The 18,381-nt window shown below is 42.3% G+C and overlaps 2 protein-coding genes across 5 annotated transcripts in view; one reads left to right on the top strand and one right to left on the bottom strand.

Annotated features, from left to right (window-relative positions):
* Positions 1 to 7,163, top strand: part of focad (focadhesin) — a 72,950-nt gene extending 65,787 nt beyond the window's left edge. For both annotated transcript variants that reach the window (XM_055900517.1, XM_055900516.1), the window contains exons 35-43: positions 1,845 to 2,054; positions 2,248 to 2,363; positions 2,590 to 2,850; positions 3,009 to 3,098; positions 3,243 to 3,420; positions 3,771 to 3,868; positions 6,364 to 6,615; positions 6,803 to 6,878; positions 7,075 to 7,163. In XM_055900517.1, coding sequence (XP_055756492.1) covers positions 1,845 to 2,054; positions 2,248 to 2,363; positions 2,590 to 2,850; positions 3,009 to 3,098; positions 3,243 to 3,420; positions 3,771 to 3,868; positions 6,364 to 6,615; positions 6,803 to 6,878; positions 7,075 to 7,148 — 1,355 coding nt within the window. In that variant the 3' untranslated portion in view covers positions 7,149 to 7,163. The remainder of the gene's footprint in view (positions 1 to 1,844; positions 2,055 to 2,247; positions 2,364 to 2,589; positions 2,851 to 3,008; positions 3,099 to 3,242; positions 3,421 to 3,770; positions 3,869 to 6,363; positions 6,616 to 6,802; positions 6,879 to 7,074) is intronic.
* A 928-nt stretch (positions 7,164 to 8,091) lies between these two features.
* Positions 8,092 to 17,917, bottom strand: hacd4 (3-hydroxyacyl-CoA dehydratase 4). Of its 3 annotated transcripts, XM_055900520.1 has the most exons (8): positions 17,668 to 17,910; positions 17,316 to 17,486; positions 16,647 to 16,753; positions 15,750 to 15,877; positions 15,303 to 15,415; positions 12,685 to 12,791; positions 11,489 to 11,620; positions 8,092 to 8,362 (listed from the first exon to the last, which is right to left on the bottom strand). In XM_055900520.1, exons 2-8 carry the CDS (start codon positions 17,417 to 17,419, stop codon positions 8,280 to 8,282), a joined length of 774 nt encoding a protein of 257 aa, XP_055756495.1. In that variant the 5' UTR covers positions 17,420 to 17,486; positions 17,668 to 17,910; the 3' UTR covers positions 8,092 to 8,279. The 3 variants fall into 3 exon arrangements, with proteins under 3 accessions (XP_055756495.1, XP_055756494.1, XP_055756496.1); XM_055900519.1 differs by having other exon boundaries at positions 17,316 to 17,910; XM_055900521.1 differs by lacking the exons at positions 8,092 to 8,362; positions 11,489 to 11,620 and adding an exon at positions 11,627 to 11,918 and having other exon boundaries at positions 17,316 to 17,917.
* Between the last annotated feature and the right edge of the window lie 464 nt (positions 17,918 to 18,381).

The following is an 18,381-nucleotide window of genomic DNA, read 5'->3' as shown; positions in this document are numbered from 1 at the left end:
GAACACAAGGCTTTATCGTTGGGTTTTTTACAGAAATGTTTGCCGAACGACTAGAACTGCCTTGGAGATTGACAAGTCGATCGCGAACGACCGGTTGGTGACCACTGTTCTATACAGTTGTGGGCAAAAATATTGGCAACCTTGCACTTTTTTCAAATAATGCACAATTTCTGCTGAAATCAAAAAATATTTTGGTATCCACATATGCATGTCTTTGGTATGCAGTTGAACAAATCTGTATGTTAGCTTAAGTAGTTAGAAATAATTAGATTTCAAGCAGGTGATTTTCCTTTACTTTGGAATTGAACTCACCTGTGGTGAGTTGCAGGTGCCTGCAATATAAAAATCACTCATTCAACCAGTTTGAATAGAGAAAAGGACTCATTCTCCTGTTATGTGTCACTGTGTGTACCGTAATGAGCATGGAGAAAAGAACGAAAACCAGAGAATTAGCTGAGGAGGTCAGACACAAGATTGTAGCCAAGCGTTGACAATCTCAAGGCTATAAGTACATCACCAGAGACCTTGATGTTCCTGTTTCCACCGTACGGAATGTTACCAAGAAGTTTAAGGCCCATGCCACTGTAGCCAACTTCACTGGACGTGGCCGCAAGAGAACTTGATGGAAGATTGCAGCGAAGGATTGTTTGAATGGTGGAGAATGCACCTCGATCAACTGCCACACAGACTCAAGCGTACCATCAGACACAAAGGTATGACAGTTTCAACTCACACCATCCGTCGCCAACTCAATGAAAGGGGGTTATATGGTTGAAAGGGGGTTATATGGTAAGAGACCCAGGAGGAACCCACTGCTGCGAGAGAGACATAAGAAAGCCAGACTGCAATTTGCCAAAACATACCTGAACATGCCAAGATCCTTCTGGGAGAATGTCCTCTGGACAGATGAGACCAAATTAGAGTTTTTTGGGGCAAGCACACCATCTCTCTGTTTACAGAAAACAAAATGGAAGTTTTCAACGAAAAGTACACCTTCCCTACAGTCAAACATGGAGGAGGTTCAGTGATGTTTTGGGGTTGCTTTGCTGCCTCTGACACTGGGTGCCTTGAACGTGTGCATGGCATCATGAAATCAGGAGAATACCAAGGCATTTTGGAGCACAATGTCGGACCCAGTGTCAGAAAGCTGGGTCTCCGTCGAAGGTCATGGGTTTTCCAGCAGGACAATGACCCCAAACACACTTCAAGAAGCACCCAGGAATGGTTCAAGACAAAACACTGGACTGTTCTGAAGTGGCCAGCAATGAGTCCAGATCTAAATCCCATTGACAACTTGTGGAGAGATCTGAAAACAGTAGTTGGGAGAAGGCAGCCTTCAAATCTGGGAGAACTGAAGCAGTTCTCAGAAGAGGAGTGGGCCAAACTGCCAGTACAAAGGTGCAGGAAGCTCATTGATGGCTATAGGAAGTGCTTCATTGCAGTAATTGTGACTAAAGGCTGTGCTACCAAATATTAAGTCTAGGGTATCAATAATGCCATTTGTTTATTTTCTGATTTAAATAGATATATTAAGTTCTGAATGGAAAAACAAACATTCTGTAATATTAACAATGAAATAAATTGTGGAGACCAAACGCTTTGGTCAATTTCAACTTATTTTTTGTGAAAATTGTGAGTTACTTGAAAAAAGTGCAAGGAAGCCAATATTTTTGGCCACGACTGTATGTACTTCTACGCATGACTCAGTATTTTCTTTTAAATACTTTAGCTAGACTTAGCTTGCCCTGTGTAACACAACTAATGGAGTCGTGCTAAACGTGTAAATCCTGCCCCTTCCAATGCATGGAAAAAAGCTTAGTCAAGCGCCTCTCTCTCTCTCTCAGTGCCCCAGGACTTCAGTTACCTCCCAGAGAAGAGTGTGATCAGGTCTGTCGTGGACTTCCTCACCGAGGCAGGAAAGAAAGGTCCAGAGTTTGCCCACCCTAGCTTGGTGAAGACAGCCCTGGGCCCCCTGGCCACAGTGGGAGGGAGTTACCAGTACCCCCCTGTCAACTGGAGCGCCATTCTGTCCCCTCTCATGAGGCTCAACTTTGGTACTGTGATACCCTCGCCACCTATCTGTTCCACATAGTCATACAGTCCACAAACACACAGATAAATGATATGGCCTCCTTGTAAAATAGATGTACATCTCAGTAGGAAAGGATAAATATGAAAATATGTACACACACACAGTGAAAGCCTAGCAATCATGTATTAGCAAAATACATGTTATTTTCCCAACAGGTGAGGTGGTCCAACACCAATGTATAGAGCTGGCATCCAACCAAGCCCAGTCTTCCCAGAGTGCATCTCTCTTCCTGGGGGTGTGGCTGAGCCCTCCCCTGGTCCACAGTCTTAGTGTGAGTCCTCCATAACCCAGTTTGTAATGCTCTATGAATATGCCATTCAGGGATTTTCAATTCTGAATGTCAGTGGATGGTCAAAGTACTATGGGTTTCATTTTCTCCCTGGAAGTTAATTGGTCAATTGGCCAGACATTACAGCTTGTAATAAACCCTCCCTGGGAACGAAGTGAAGAGTGTGAGCCCTCCATTCATTCTTTCTCCACGGTTGTCTTCCCCCTAGATGCGGACGCGAGGTCACCTCTACGACAATCTCTCTGTATGGATGAAGCACGTGTCAGAGGACAAGCTTCAGGTTTACGTGGAGACCCTGGGTCTGCAGCAGTTCCAGCAGGACGTCCGGCCCCAGCGCCTGGCCATCTGTTTGTCCCTCCTCCGAGGCCTGGCACAGGCCATGGCCCTCCCCAACCCGCCCAACACCGTCTGGGCCGTCCTGTGTACTACTATAGAGAAGATCTTCAACGTACTCCCCAACCACATACAGGCAGGGAAATCTTTCTTTGTTTTAGACAAGTACACCTGTCAGTTTTTCTTCTTAGTCAATCACACGACAAGAAATGGCTGTGTGTGCAAGACTAGTGATCACTAAGCATTATTGAATATCGACCATGCACTGAGATGTATGTCCATGGTTTATTGTAGGACCAAGAGGTGCACCTGTACGTGGGAGTCTCCAAATGTCTGTCCGAGTTGGCTGACACAGAGATCGACCGCATCGCCCAAGTCACAGAGGTACTGATTGTCGCCTCACCCCATGCGTCATTAAAACCAACCTTCCCCAAAACCAATGTTGTCTTCCTGCTGCGTTTCTATTTTGTCCGATATCGATCACATCCCTTCTTTGAGTGATGTGTTGCTCTCTTGCCTCCTCTACAGGCACAGATGGAGAAGACCAGCTTCATCCTGGCTCACCTCACCTCCCAGGGCCGAGTGCCACTCCTGGGCCTCAACGATGTCATCGCTGCCGTGCTCCGGGGTTGGTCCAGCTACAAGGTGGGCTGGCTCCTCCTGCAGACTTTCTACCAATGCCGTCTGGCCGCCAGCCCCAACACAGGTCAGCCCAGCAACCAATCAGCTTTCAGGGCTGGCAGATTTCAACGTTGTGCTTGAACTGATCTGACCTATAGAAGTGCCAAGGGGGGTCAGGGGTATTTGCAAAGTTTTTGTAATATACTGCATTGATCATTTATTGGTCATTGAAGTACTCCTAAAGTATTTTTGTTCTAGCTGCAAAAGCACACGTGATTTGAAATACTTGGCGAATCCATTATCTTTATTATTTGTGGTTTCCAATTAGTTGGATCACGTGTGCTTGTGCAGGTTTAGAATAACAACATGTAACGTTGAGGGTACTGGAGGACCAGAGTTTGGGAAACCCTGGTTTATAACAAGTACACTTTCTAGGTGTGTCCAAACGAATGGAGTGGCTTTTGGAGCTGATGGGACTCATAAGAAATGTTGCTTACGGAGTGACCACTGTCAAGTGTGGAGACACCAAGCAGGTCAGTACAGTATTTTAACACTATTCTCAGAAACACATACACAGGTGCTGTGTTATTTCTGTGTGTGTGTGTGTGCATGTGTGTGAATTGATACATGGGATAGCTGGTATGTTTAGAGTGCAGGTGAGATATTGGTACAGTGAGTTCAAAGTATTGGGGCAGTAACTTTCTCACTCATCATTATTCACGGTTCATTTAGGATTATCCACAATTCATTCAGGATTATCCGTAATCATGGTAGCATTCACGTTAATGTAGAAGTGTTTAGAAATATATTCTATTCTTATTTACAATAAAAGTAACTCCAAAAAGACACAATACACTATTTACCGTTTATTTCGATTGGGCATAATTAATCTGAAACACAACCAAAACAAACAGCAAATGAATCCAACAAATTTGTAGTCACAAGCTTGATGTAGTCATTGCGTGCTATGAATATGGGACCAAACACTTCATGTTTGACTACTTTAATACATATACGGTGCCTTCGGAAAGTATTCAGACCCCTTCCCCTTTTCCACATTTTGTTACGTTACAGCCTTATTCTAAAATGGATTACATTTTTTTAAATCCTCATCTACACACTATCCCATAATGACAATGAGAAAACAGGTTTTTAGATATTTTGGCAAATGTATTAAAAATATAAAACTGATATCTTATTTACATAAATATTCAGACCCTTTGCTATGAGACTTGAAATTGAGCTCAGGTGCATCCTGTTTCCATTGATCATCCTTGATGTTTCTACAACTTTATTGGAGTCCACCTGTGGTAAATTCAATTGGTTGGACATGATTTGGAAAGGCACACACCTGTCTATATAAGGTCCCACAGTTGACAGTGCATGTCAGAGCAAAATCCAAGCCATGAGGTTGAAGGAATTGTCCGTAGAGCTCCGAGACAGGATTGTGTCGAGGCACAGATCTGGTGAAGGGTACCAAAACATTTCTGCAGCATTGAAGGTCCCCAAGAACACAGTGGCCGTCAACATTCTTAATTGGAAGATGTTTGGAACCACCAACGCTCTTCCTAGAGCGGGCCGACCAGCCAAAATAAGCAATCGGGGGAGAAGGGCCTTGGTCAGGGAGGTGACCAAGAACCCATTAGTCACTCTGACAGAGCTCCAGGCTGTGTTCCTCTGTGGCGATGGGAGAATATTCCAGAAGGACAACCATCTCTGCAGCACTCCACCAATCAGGCATTTATGGTAGTGGCCTTACGGAAGCCACTCCTCAGTGGAGTTTGCCAAAAGCAACCTAATCGACTCTGACCATGAGAAACAAGATTCTCTGGTCTGATGAAACCAAGATTGAACTCTTTGGCCTGAATGCCAAGCGTCACGTCTGGAGGAAATCCGGCACCAATCCCCTACGGTGAAACATGGTATTGGCAGCATCATGCTGTGGGATGTCAGCAGCAGGGACTGGGAAACTAGTCAGGATCAAGGGAAAGATGAAAGGAGCGAATTACAGAGAGATTCTTGATGAAAACCTGCTCCAGGGTGCTCAGGACCTCATACTGGTGCGAAGGTTCACCTTCCAACAGGACAACGACCTTAAGCACACAGCCAAGACAACGCAGGAGTGGCTTCGGGACAAGTCTCCAAATGTCCTTGAGTGGCCATGACAGAGCCCGGACTTGAACCCGGTTTAATATCTCTGGAGAGCCTTGAAAATAGCTGTGCAGCAATGCTCCCCATCAAACCTGACAGAGCTTGAGAGAATCCGCATAGAAGAATGGGAGAAACTCCCCAAATACAGTTGTGCCAAGCTTGTAGAGTCATACCCAAGAAGACTCAAGGCTGTAATCACTGCCAAAGGTGCTTCAACAAAGTACTGACCACTTGTGTAAATATGATATTTCAGTCTTTTATTTTCAATACATTTTCTAACATTTCTAAAAACCAGTTTTTGCTTTGTCATTATGGGGTATTGTGTGTCAAACAATTTAATAAATTTTAGAAGAAGGCTGTACAGTAACAATGTGGGGAAAGTTAAGGGGTCTGAATACTTTCTGAATGCACTGTATATACTTTTGGTCCCCTAAAATGCAGGGACTGATATGGATGAAAATACCCTCAAATTAAAGCTGACAGTCTGCATGTTAACCTCATTGTCATTGTATATTTTCAAATCCAAAGTGCTGGAGTAGATTGACACGTTTTGTTGTTTTGGCTCTGTCCCAATACTTTTGGAGCTCACTGTATGTGCTGTAGTGGTCTGTAGTGGGTGTGTCTGTAGTGGGTGGGTTCTGGTTGAATGGCTATCATTCAGGAATTACTTTGGAATGTCGACCCTCGTGAAGTTGGAGCTGTGGTATTTCAAGGAATGGTATGATTTCTGACTTCTATTTGTTAGCATTGGTATGCTTTTATAGTCGTTTAATTGCCAAGTGCACAGTGTGTAGTCTTTTAATCAGGTAGTCTATTTGTGTGTTGCATATACTTGGGCTGAATAACCTGGACTCCATTACCCTATCATCCTGTACAGGCCACAGACTTCCTGCTCCAGGTATTCGCTGCGGCGGTGATCTCCTGGGGCGACCACACCATGCCCCTCCTTCTGGGCGTTAGGACCCAGTGGTTTCCATGGCAGCAGGGGTCAGAGCCGCCCGGTCTACCTCACGCTCTCTACGGTGATGCCGTGCTGGCCGAGCAGTCAGTCTCGCTATGCCTGTTGGGATTGCCCCACAGCCTGAGGCAGCTATTGGCTAAAGAGCCCTGGAGGGAACAGTCACAGAAGGTAGGTCCCCAACCTCCACACATTGATCATTTTGTTTGTGTGATGACAAAATGAGGTTTACTATGTGGAAACAGATCACAAAAAGACACTACTACGCACGGCTCTAAACAACATAAGAGATGAATAATGTCAGTGAATTGGTAGCAGACGGTTACCAATAAGAAAACTATTTTTCTGTGGTTCTTAGTTCATAGATTGGCTTTTCAGCATCACTGAAGGTCCGGAAACGGGTCTGTCAGAGACTTCCATCAACACTGCCAAAGGTAAGACACAGCGCCACAAAGCTCAATGTCCAATTCATAATATGGTCATTTAGCAGACACTTTTATATGGAAAAATAGGAAGTACATGCAGTATTTCAAGGCAAAAGGGCTTTTTGATTTTGACCACTGACCATTCGAGACTTTAAGTACTGGTTTCTCACACCCCACCGATATTTCTCTCCGACTTTCTGTACAGCTGCCTTGCTGGCTCTGAAGTCCTCCACAGATTTCAAGAAAAAAGCGGTGTGGACGCGAGCGTACGGTTGGTGACCTGGGCCAACTTCCTGCTTTCCTCTGGGCTCACAGGAAGTGACATCACAGCCATTCGGCCCAGCCTGACCTTCTTCAGCTTTGACGCTTTAAACACTCACTGCCTTGGTCTGCTTGTAGCAGTGTATTGTGGGCGGTATCCCAGGGTAGCAGCCACAGAGGTGACTTGGGGGTTAGGGATGGAATTTGAGACGGAGGAGAAGAAGAATTCCCCCACTCTGAGGTGTCCTGCTTAAAGCTAGAATCCTTGATTGTTTTGGTAAAAAGCTGAGGGATGGGCCTGAAGAAATGTAACCACTCTCAAATTCATAGACCGAGCTATGGATGCAAGGACTGACCATCCATTATATCAACATTATAGTTTGAACCATGTTTTGAGGCTATACAGTGTTTGGTTACTTTATTTTTTACATTGGAGTAAAACAAGCTTATATTTTGGGTTCTGATGAAGTACAACAATTGAACAAAACTCACGAGGCAAGTTATAGTCTTCAAGAATCAATGGGTATATATAAAATATGGATGTAGCAACTAAGGAATCTAGCACTGTGGAAAGGCCTTGTGGAGAGAGTCTAGACACCCCTGTGCCTGCCCTGGCTTTAAGGTGGGCTTTCCACTGTGGGATGGTTTGGCCATGAAACAATCTATTTTCCCCAGGACAAAGCATATATATATATATATATATACACATACGTATGTATGTATGGACGTACGTACGTACATATATGTGTGTGTGTGTGTGGAAGCTTATCATTCCTGCCACTTGTACTGTGCAATTGTTTGCTTTACTAACATCATTGAGAAAAAGACTTGTTGTGCAACCATGAGTTCCTCATTAAAACACTTGAGATGTTAACACAAACTGATTTTCTGATGTTTTGTTCCTTTTAGACTAAGTAGTGCTTAGATTAGACATCAAGCCTTGGAAGAAAAGACCAGCAAGTTTCTCAACTGAACACGTTTATAAACATTTTGCTTAGCCAACTATTCCGAAAGTGTGACCTCATCGAAGCGATGTTGTGCAATGAAGGCTTCTTAGGAAGATGTTCTCATTTGCTGTTGGGTAATAATGTCTATCATGTCTTCTTAAGTAACTCCCGAAGTGATATATCCTACAATAAGAAATCCACCTCATTTCCTTTTAATCTTCTTATTCCACTTGTCAAGACGCAGTTCCCTCGCACTCAGCGAATGCCACACGGTTACACAAGCCCCTAGAAAGACAAAATGTTGTCACAGTTAGCAGGTTTGTTCATGGGCAGGGCAAGTAGTTGAATATAAAATATTCAGTACAGAAGCTAGAGTGCTGTGATAAAGTATTTGCTTACTTTCTGATGTTCTCTATTTTTTTTTGTGTGTATTTTCTGACACTGAATGTTATCAAATCTTCAACCAAATCCTAATATTAGATAAAGGGAACCTGAGTGAACAAATGACTCAATGTTGATGCTTATTTCATTTATTTAATTAACAAGGTTATGCAACACCCAATGTCCCTGTGTGAAAAAGTAATTGCCCCCTTACACTCAATAACTGGTTGTGCCACTTTTAGCTGCAATGTCTGCAACCAAACACTTCCTGTAGTTGTTGATCAGTCTCTCAAATCCCTGTTGAGGAATTTTGGCCCACACTTCCATGCAGAACTGCATTAACTCAATGATATTTGTGGGTTTTCGAACATGAACTGCTAGTTTCAGGTCCTGCCACAACATCTCAATTGGGTTTAGGTATGGTCTTTGACTAGGCCAGTGGTTCCCAAACTAGGGGTCGCAACCCCATGTGGGGTCACCTGATATGAAAATGGGGTAACGGGAGAATTTCCAAAATCCTGAGAAAAAATATATACTTACAAAGATTATATTATTTTTTATCTCAAAATCATTGTAATGTGTTTAATCTTAAAAATGTAAATGAAAATTATTCAAATCTAAAAGAACCCAGAGCAACCTTAAATAGTGGGAAAAGGCAGTACTTGACCATTGCACATAAGTCATTCCCACGGTGAATAGCTAGGCAATTGATTTGGTGGAAACAATGTGTGGAGAGGCAGAGGCACAGAAACTCGCTTCATACCATTGTTATATAAGACTGTTAAATGAAGCATTTATGATATTGCTAGCAATCAAGAGAGAACTGAAGCTGGACTCAAAACCGAGATGCCCATGTATTGACTTTTGTTGTCGGCAGATGCGATGATGATGCGTCTCATGATTCCCGAGCATGAAAGGGTACATGGGATATTTAGTTTGCTACGTGCCTCTATTGATTAAAAAAAAACAGATTCCATGGGTTCGAATGGTGGGCTTTTGCACATGGTGGGCAGACCTCTGCACTCTAGTTCTGAATGTGTCTCATTCTGCCATATGGACGCATTGTATGGTACACCAAGAGCAACTGCCGGAAAAAGACCTGAGAACAGAACTCGGAGGTGTACTGCAGCAGGTAACTTCGATTGTAAACTACATCAAACCGCAATCCACTGCGCGCACGGCAGTTCGTGGCGATATGGGATCCGAGCATAACAATGATCTATTTCATACCAAAGCTTGGCGGTTATCGAGGGGGAATGTTGGAAAGATTTTCGCATTGAGAGGAACCGTTGTCATTCACAATGGATGTGTGTAAAAAAAAAAAAAGACTTAGTCGACTTTCTGTGTAATGAAAATAAAATGTATCTTTCAAAAGCGAACCATGCCCCCTTCCCTCGGATCACGCGAGTGATGACCGCTCACCTCCCAACACTTGGAAGTTTCACTGTGGTCCTGGCTCAGTTGACGTGCCCGTAAGTAAAATCGAACAGCTGATCGAGCTGTCATGTGACTGAATGCATTCACAGGTCTCTAAGAACGAGTTTTGGTTCCTGACTCCCTGTTCCTGGAGAGCTACTGTCCTGTAGGTTTTCACTCCATCCCTCATCTAGCACACCTGCTTCTAATAATTAGCTGCTTGAAAAGCTGAATCAGGTTGGTTACAACTGGGGTTTGAGTGAAAACCTACAGGAGGGTAGCTCTCCAGGAACAGGGTTGGCCAGCCCTGACCTATGGTAGGCCTCTGAGCATTAATGAAAAATTCCACCCAAAATCTATTTTTGTATTTGTTTCATTAGTTCATTGTTGACATAATTCCAAAATGTTTTGCTTGTAAGCAATGAACTTTTCAAGATTTGTAACTTTCAAAATAGAGAAATCATCACCGTTCAAAACAACTGGGAACTCAGAGATCTCTGCTAACCGACTTCACTGCATTCAAGACAACTGGGAACTCAGAAATCTCTGCTATCCGACTTCACTGCATTCAAGACAACTCGGAACTCTGGGGGGAAAAACGAGCTCCGAGAGGAAAAAAATCGTTTTTGACAGTCATCCAACTTGGAATTCCAACTCGGGAACTCTGGCCTCTTTTTAGAGCTCCGACTTCCCAACTTGAAGATCACTAATGTCAGGATTTGACCTTGAATCCTAGTTGTCTTGAAAGCAGCATAAAACTCATGGTACCCTTCGCCAGCTCATATCTGTGTGAAGCTGTATTCAGCGCAATCATCTGCATTAAAACCAAATATCGATCCAGGTTGGATGTGACAGCAGAGATGAGGAGTGCAGTGTCGACCACGCCCCCTGACTTTGAGAAGCTCCGACGCGACATGCATTAAGCACACCCATCTCATTAGTGGTGGTGAGATAAGATACATTGTCAGACTAATTTCCAATTGACTGACATAGCCCCACATTAAAAGTATGTGATGGTGAGAAGACAATCAGAAATAATGTTAGAATGTTTTTCAATTGACCGCCATAGCCCCAAATTTAAAAAGTAAACATTGGCTGTTATGTACAGAATTTTTTTCACATGGTTGTGAGAATTTTCAGATATCAAAATGGAGTCGTGGGACAAAAAAGTTTAGGAACCCCTGGACTAGGCGATTCCAGAACTTGGAATGTGTTGCTTTTGTGCTATTCTGATGTAGACTTGCTTGTGTGTTTTGGATGATTGTCTTGCTGCATGACCCATCTGCGCTTCAGCTTCAGCTCACGGACAGATGGCCTGACATTCTCCTTTAGAATTCTCTGATACAGAGCAGAATTCATGGTTCCTTCAATGATGGCAAGTCATCCAGGTCCTGAGGCAGCAAAGCATACCCAAAACATCACACTACCACCACCATGCTTAAACATTGGTATGAGGTTCTTACTGTGGAATGCAGTGTTTTGTTTCCGTCAGACATAGTGGAACTCATTTAAGGAATTAATTACAGAAACATTCCCTTTTTGTAAATGGCTCTTCCAGTTTCATTCAGCCTGCGCCTTTAGGCTCTGCTAAGGAAGCTAAATCTGTTAACTTACCAACAGCCAGTAAAGGTAAGTATGCCTTCAGGAGGATAGGGAAGTAAATGTCTGCAGACACAGGCAGGCTGAGCTGGAATGAGTATGTTCCCAATGACTCAAAGTAAGGCAGTGATTGGTGAATGGTAATGCCTGGAAAAGAGCAAAGCAGAAAGATTCTTCGCACACACTCTTCGTTACACAAAATAGACCAAGTGGAAGGCAAAATTGCAAAAATGTCTATGGTCTACTGTTAAAACACAGAAGTTGTTTAGGCAAAATGCATGTACTCTGTACTGTCTAAAAAAACACACACAGGCGCCTAAAGAAGTTGGAATGTGTCCCATTTCCTGACTTTAATATCTTGGTCAGCCTGCTGTGCCAACTCACTTCCTGTCTGTTCGAAATATTGTTTCCTCACAACATGCAACGCCTGACACATCATCACCAACTGTAACAGGATAAAATGAGACACTGTGAGAGGAGATTAAAACAAACCAAGTGAAAGTGTACTATTACATTTCTCTATCTTCTCTCCCCTCAAAAAAAATTACTTAGAAATGCCTCATGAGCTTAGTTCAACTGTTGTAGCCCATCAGAACCCAAAATATAATCTTGTTGTACTACAATGTTTGTAAACGACACACATGTAAAAACAAACACTGTATAGCCTCAAAAATGGTTTTGATATCATGGATGATCAGTCCTTTTAACCATAGCTCTGTCTATACATTTGAGAGTGGTTACATTTCTCTAACTCTATCCCTCATCTCTTTACTAAAACGGGGTAGAAGCTTTGTTCCCTGATGGAGTAGAAGCTTTGTTATTGTTTCAACTGCCGATTGGCCTTTTAAAGGGGCTGCAGATTGGCCTTTTAAAGGGGCATTCTGTAAGATGCAATGAGCCCTCAGTCTGTAGATAAAGAGTCTAATGAATCTGTTAGTCAGGAACTAAATTCTGCGAGAGAAAAATAACATTCCAAGCAACCTATAAAACCACTGCTTAATGTTTACTGTCAAAACATCGGTCTCAAACCCTCACTGTATAAAAACAGCAGGTTCATTCAGATATTTTCTTTTTTGTAACCATATTCACATCCCTGCAAGAATCTATTTCAAAAACCAGGGGGTGTATTTTAATATTTGAAATAATCCCTGAGCTGTGGCAATGAAATCTTACTGAGTGCACCTTATGTAAAATAATAGTAACGTATGAACCTTCTGTGATGACTGAGATTATGTAGATGGGGATGGATAGGGTGTATCGAGCCCACAGCATGCCAAAGGAATCCGTTCCCATCAAACACAGGAGAACATGGGGGTACCTGCAAATGCCAGACAGAACCAAAAGTCAACCCATTAGCAACCATTGGAGTGGTGCACATTTTCGTTTCATCTTAACACTAGTTTCAACTTTTAATGTCACGTGCACAAGAACAGTGAAATGCCTTTCATGCAAGCTCAAAACCCAACAATGCAGTAACCAATATCAATGTAGCACTAAAAATTACATAAGGTAGAACAAAAACACACAAGAAATAAGAGAAAGTGAGAAGCTACAGTGCTTTCAGAAAGTATTCACACCCCTTGAAATTTTCCACATTCTGTTACAGCCTGAATGTAAAATGGATTAAATGTTTGTGTCACTGGCCTACACACATTACCCCATAATGTCAAAGTGGAATTATATGTTTCAAATTAACTACAAACGAAACGCTGAAATGTCTTGTGTCAATAAGTATTCAACCCCTTTGTTATAGCAAGACTAAATACGTTCAGGAGTAAAAATGTGCTTAACAAATCACATAAGTTGCATGGACTCACTGTGTGCAATAATAGTGTTTAACATGATTTTTGAATGACTACCTCACACATACAATTATCAGTTGAGCAGTGAAATTCAAACACAGATTCAACCACAAAGACCAGGGAGGTTTTCCAATGCTTTGCAAAGAAGGGCACCTATTGGTAGATGGGTAACAAAAAGCTGACATTGAATATCCCTTTAAGCATGGTGAAGTTATTAATCACACATTGCATGGTGTATCAATACACCCAGACACTACAAAGATACAGGCGTTCTTCCTAACTCAGTTGCCGGAGAGGAAGGAAACCGCTCAGGGATTTCACCATGAGGCCAATGGTGACTTTAAAACAGTTAGAGTTTAATGGCTGTGATAGGAGAGAACTGAGGATAGATCAACAACATTTTAGTTACTCCACAATACTAACCTAAATGAAAAGAAGTCAGTAAAGAAGTAAACCTTGCAAAATACAAATATTCCAAAACATGCATCTTGTTGAAACAAGGCACTAAAGTTATACTGTAAAAAAATTGGCAAAGCAATTTACTTTTTTTCCTGAAAACAAAGTGTTATGTTTGGGGCAAATCCAATCCAACACATTACTGAGTACCACTCTTTATATTTTCAAGCATAGTGGTGGCTGCATCATGTTATGGATATGCTTGTAATCATTAAGGACTGGGGAGTTTTGAGGATAAAAAATAAACTGAATGGAGCTAAGCACAGGCAGAATCCTAGAGGAAAACCTGGTTCAGTCTGCTTTCCATCAGACACTGGGAGATGAATTTACCTTTCAGCAGTACAATAACCAAAAACACAAGGCCAAATCTACACTGGAGTTGTTTACCAAGAAGACAGTGAATGTTCCTGAGTGGCCGAGTTACAGTTTTGACATAAATCTGCTTGAAAATCTATGGCAAGACCTGAAAATGGTTGTCCAGCAATGATCAACAACCAATTTGACAGAGCTTGAAGAATTTTGAAAAGAGTAATGGAAATGTTGTACAATCGAGGTGTGAAAAGCTCTTAAAGACATATTACCCAGAAAGACTCACAGCTGTAATCACTACCAACGGTGATTCTAACACATTGACTTAGGGGGTTAAAGACCTATCTAACCAAGATATATCCATGTTTTATTTTTCATTAATCTTTTACAAATGTTAGAAGTTTTATTCCACTTTGACATTACAGAGTATTTTGTGTAGATTGTTAACAAAAAAATGAATCCCACTTTGTCACACAACAAAATGTGGAAAAAGTCAAGGGGTGTGAATACTTTCAGAACTTTCTGAAGAATACTGAGGTATATATATACGGCTACGGTGACTAGGCATACGGATATAGGATAAACAGAGTAACAGAAGCGTAAATTATGATTATATGTGCGTGCGTGTGTGTAGAGTCAGTATTAATGTGTGCATGTTATGTGTGTGTTCGCGTGTCACTGAGTGAGAATGTGTAGAGTCTTGTGAGTGTGCATAGAGACAGTGCAAAAATAAAATACAAGGGTCAACTCAGACAGAGCGTGTAGACATTCTGTTAGCTATTTAAAAGTCTTATCGCTTGGGGATAGAAGCTGTTCAGGAGCCTGTTGGTGTCAGACTTGATGCACCGGTACCGCTTGCCATGCGGAAGCAGAGAGAACAGTCTATGGCTTAGGTAGCTGGAGTTAACGATTTTGCAGGCCTTCCTTTTACGCCGCCTCATATAGAGGTCCTGGGTGGCTGGGAGCGCGGTCCCAGTGATGCACTGGGCTGTCCGCACCACCCCCTGTAGCGCCATGCGACCCTGAGGCACTGTCGCACCTTCTTCATGACTGTGCCTATAGTCCACGATCATCTCCTTGGTTTTACTGAGGTTGAGGGAAATGTTGTTGCCACGGCACCATACTGCCAGGTCAACACACCTGTTCCAGCCTAACTAATCAAGGGCTAGGTGAATAGTTGAATGAGATGTAAGTGCTGAGTTAGGACAAAAATGTGCAACCCAAACCCTTTGTATGTCTTTGTTCCGATAAAATATACATACCTTAACAGATCTAGAATATTCCACAGGTAAAACTGTGCACACACAACTGGTTTACTCTGGATCTCCTCTTGACTGACTATCACCATAAACAGTAGGAAGTTTCTGGTCATAACCTGGAACAAGGAAACGTTGGCATTAGACTACTTTTGAGGTCTTTGATATTGGCGTGAACTACTACCACAGAAGTCGTTGCGGACATACTGTGCTTTCCAAAATTACATAATGCATCACTTATCTCCATTTGTTTCTTGCACAGTCACGTACAGTCGTGTACACACCAAACAGGACCACTAATCAGAGAGGAATTGCTCTAACAGGTCCTATTTTGTCTGATCGGTAAAGTGAAAATTCTCAATTAATGGATGAAGGGTACACTTTGTAGTATTTGAACAGGGCCCAGACTCCAAAGAGACAGAACACAGTGTTAAGCTTGGCAGTGGCACACACTTGAACAAACCGTGGCAGAAGGCGCGCCTTCTCGATCCCATCAGCGATGTGGAAGAGCTCCAGCACGGACAACAGCTGGCATAGACTCATCACAACCCCCACAGCATAGAAGGTGTCAGCAAGCGCGTCTGGAAAACAAGAACATTCGTTTCGGGTTCATACTTTACCTGTACTCATACTGCATTATACAGTCTTGTAAAGCATTTATGAATAGGCTCTTGAGTCTAGACAAGGGATGGGCAACTACTAGCAGCCCACAGCAGTTTTTCTCGTTATGTAAGTCACTGACTGTCAGCCAAACATTTTTAGATTAGTCTCCACTCTTATAAAAAAAAAAAGGTGCTAAGTAGAACCATATAGGGTTCTTCGGTTTGTCCCCATAGGGGAACCCTTTGGCAAAATGTGTAGAGTTGCATGAAATTTGTTATAAAATTGCAAAATCTTCTCTCCGCGGCAAAATGTGTAGAAATGCAGCAAACTTGCTTTAAAATGGCAAAAACGAAAACAATTTCTCTCGGCTGTCAAGAGGGGGGCTGCGAAAATGTTTTGCTCTCAAGGTGGGGGGGAGGGCCCACCAACAAAATTATGACAAAAGGCTAAATCCGGCTCTGACTGCATGTGCGTAATGAATGAAGGACCATAAAGATGTGATCTGAGTAATAGTGCAGTAACGCGTAGCCTACTTGAAGTATAGGCTCTACCGACATTTAAAGCACGCTTCCGGGTTTTCCAATCACGAGTATCAAGCATGATAAAACGTACGAATAACAGTAGTAACGAGATCAGCACACCCGTAGCAGACCCCTGCAGCGCCTCGTTATGAGTTGAGTGGAAGTTGCCCATCCCTGGTCTAGGCTATCCAGCTCTGCTGTTTTGACTCTGTTCTCGACAACTTACCTCCACCAAATGTGAGAAACCTGGCTGTCATGTTTGCAAATATCCATGTGTGCCCACAGAACTGAAGCAGGTTATACAGGAAAAGGTAAGCAAGTCTTATGCTGAGCCTAGAAAACAAAAGAATACACACTAATACAAGATTTATAAAAAATGATGATATGCATACCTTCCACAGGAAGACATCTTTTACAGTATTTAACATAATAATAGCTCATGACAATACAACATAACATGAATTATAATTAATTATCATTATTTTAATACAATAATTCTAAGATTCATATATATGTATTTGTATGGCAATAAAACAAATCATTATACAGCCTACTACGCGACTCAATTCTTAACTTTGTCTTATGTTTTCCTAAAACTCCTCAACAAGTCTTGACAAATCCTGTTGTGGTTAATGGCTTGTTGGAATAAATTAGCATAATAGGCTTAGGCTACTGAAAAGAATGTTAACAGTCACGGAAGGTTCAGCCACATGATGCCACTCGACTAGTGTTTTTAACCATTTGGTGATTTTCTATGCAGTTTTGTGATAAGGGGAAGTTCCCTAAATAAACATAACCTAAAGTATCTGCAAGTAGAGGTCTCTGCGGCCAATGCACACACTGCGAATTCGTATTTAATTCCGAAATTGGGCTAGACAAAGCTTTGTGTCCTTACCTCATTTCACCTGGAAACGACGGACGAAAAAGTAAATGATGTACTAAAGTTGTTTTCTGTGCTTTTGGAAATCCCAAATTCGAGGAAGTCGACATCTCTCTCATGCAAGTGCAACTATCTGACGTCAAGGAGGTTGGTCGGATATTCAGTCATGCTTGGTGCCTTTTCCTCCTAAAAAAATGATGATGATGCTGATTCTGTATGCGCAGTGTGGCGCGTGCTTGCATATGTTACGTTATCTATTCCTCTACCTAAAATATTATATAAATCAAAGGTCCATAAATATGATAAATAAAACAAACAATAGATCAAATGTTGTATGAATATGAATTATACTAGAATTCAATCATACCTGCAGTGCTTTGTTACAATGCTGCATGGATAAACATAAATCCGGCTATTCAGAGTCAGACAGTGGTATTATTGTATGCAGAGTCAGACCACCGCCCAGTTCACTACATTGATGTCAGAAGTGGGAAGACACCGCACGGCCGAAGAGTGAGCAGACAGACCCATGAAGGGGTTTGAGAGAATGTTGAGGTGTGGGAACGCACTAGCCTACCTAAGGGAACCTGGCACCCCTGTTATGCATCTTTTCCCAGTGGTTTAAATCGCTGATTTCTGACCATCTGTCAGATATGGGGGTTAATGCCCTCTAGTGGTTGATTTTGAACACTGGGAATTCAAACTCAGTCCTTGAGGTCTTCACATCACTGGTTTTCAACCTTACTCCATAATCTGTTTTTAAACCATACCCTGTAAACCAACCCAATCTAACTTGATTTAAAGTACTTCAAGTAAAACGTTAAACAACCTTGGTCATTTGTTTGTTTTTACAAGACTAGGTAATCCAGACATTTCCACAAAGTCAACTTTTGGCTAATATAGTGTATGGAATGAATCCATGTGACCTACATGTTGTGCTTCCCCAATGTCGGTGTAACAGAAGCCATGCAGTGTGACATGCCACGGGGTCTTGCTTATAGCTGCAGCCTGCCACTCTGACACCTCAGGATTCGGGTGTGAACAGCACCCACAGGGTCCAACCCAATCAAATCTAATTTTA

This window comes from Salvelinus fontinalis, chromosome 36 (genome assembly GCF_029448725.1).
Source record: "Salvelinus fontinalis isolate EN_2023a chromosome 36, ASM2944872v1, whole genome shotgun sequence".
NCBI lineage: Eukaryota > Metazoa > Chordata > Actinopteri > Salmoniformes > Salmonidae > Salvelinus > Salvelinus fontinalis.
This window is presented reverse-complemented; position numbering and strand designations above follow the sequence as displayed.

Excerpts from the sequence above, each read along its gene's own strand:
- hacd4 (XM_055900519.1), bottom strand. The coding sequence starts at position 17,419 with ATGAGAGAGATGTCGACTTCCTCGAATTTGGGATTTCCAAAAGCACAG. Across the intron at positions 11,621-12,684 it reads AATCTCAGTCATCACAGAAG|GCATTACCATTCACCAATCA; the intron begins GTTCATACGTTA and ends GCTCTTTTCCAG. Across the intron at positions 8,363-11,488 it reads CTTACCTTTACTGGCTGTTG|GGGCTTGTGTAACCGTGTGG; the intron begins GTAAGTTAACAG and ends TTGTCTTTCTAG.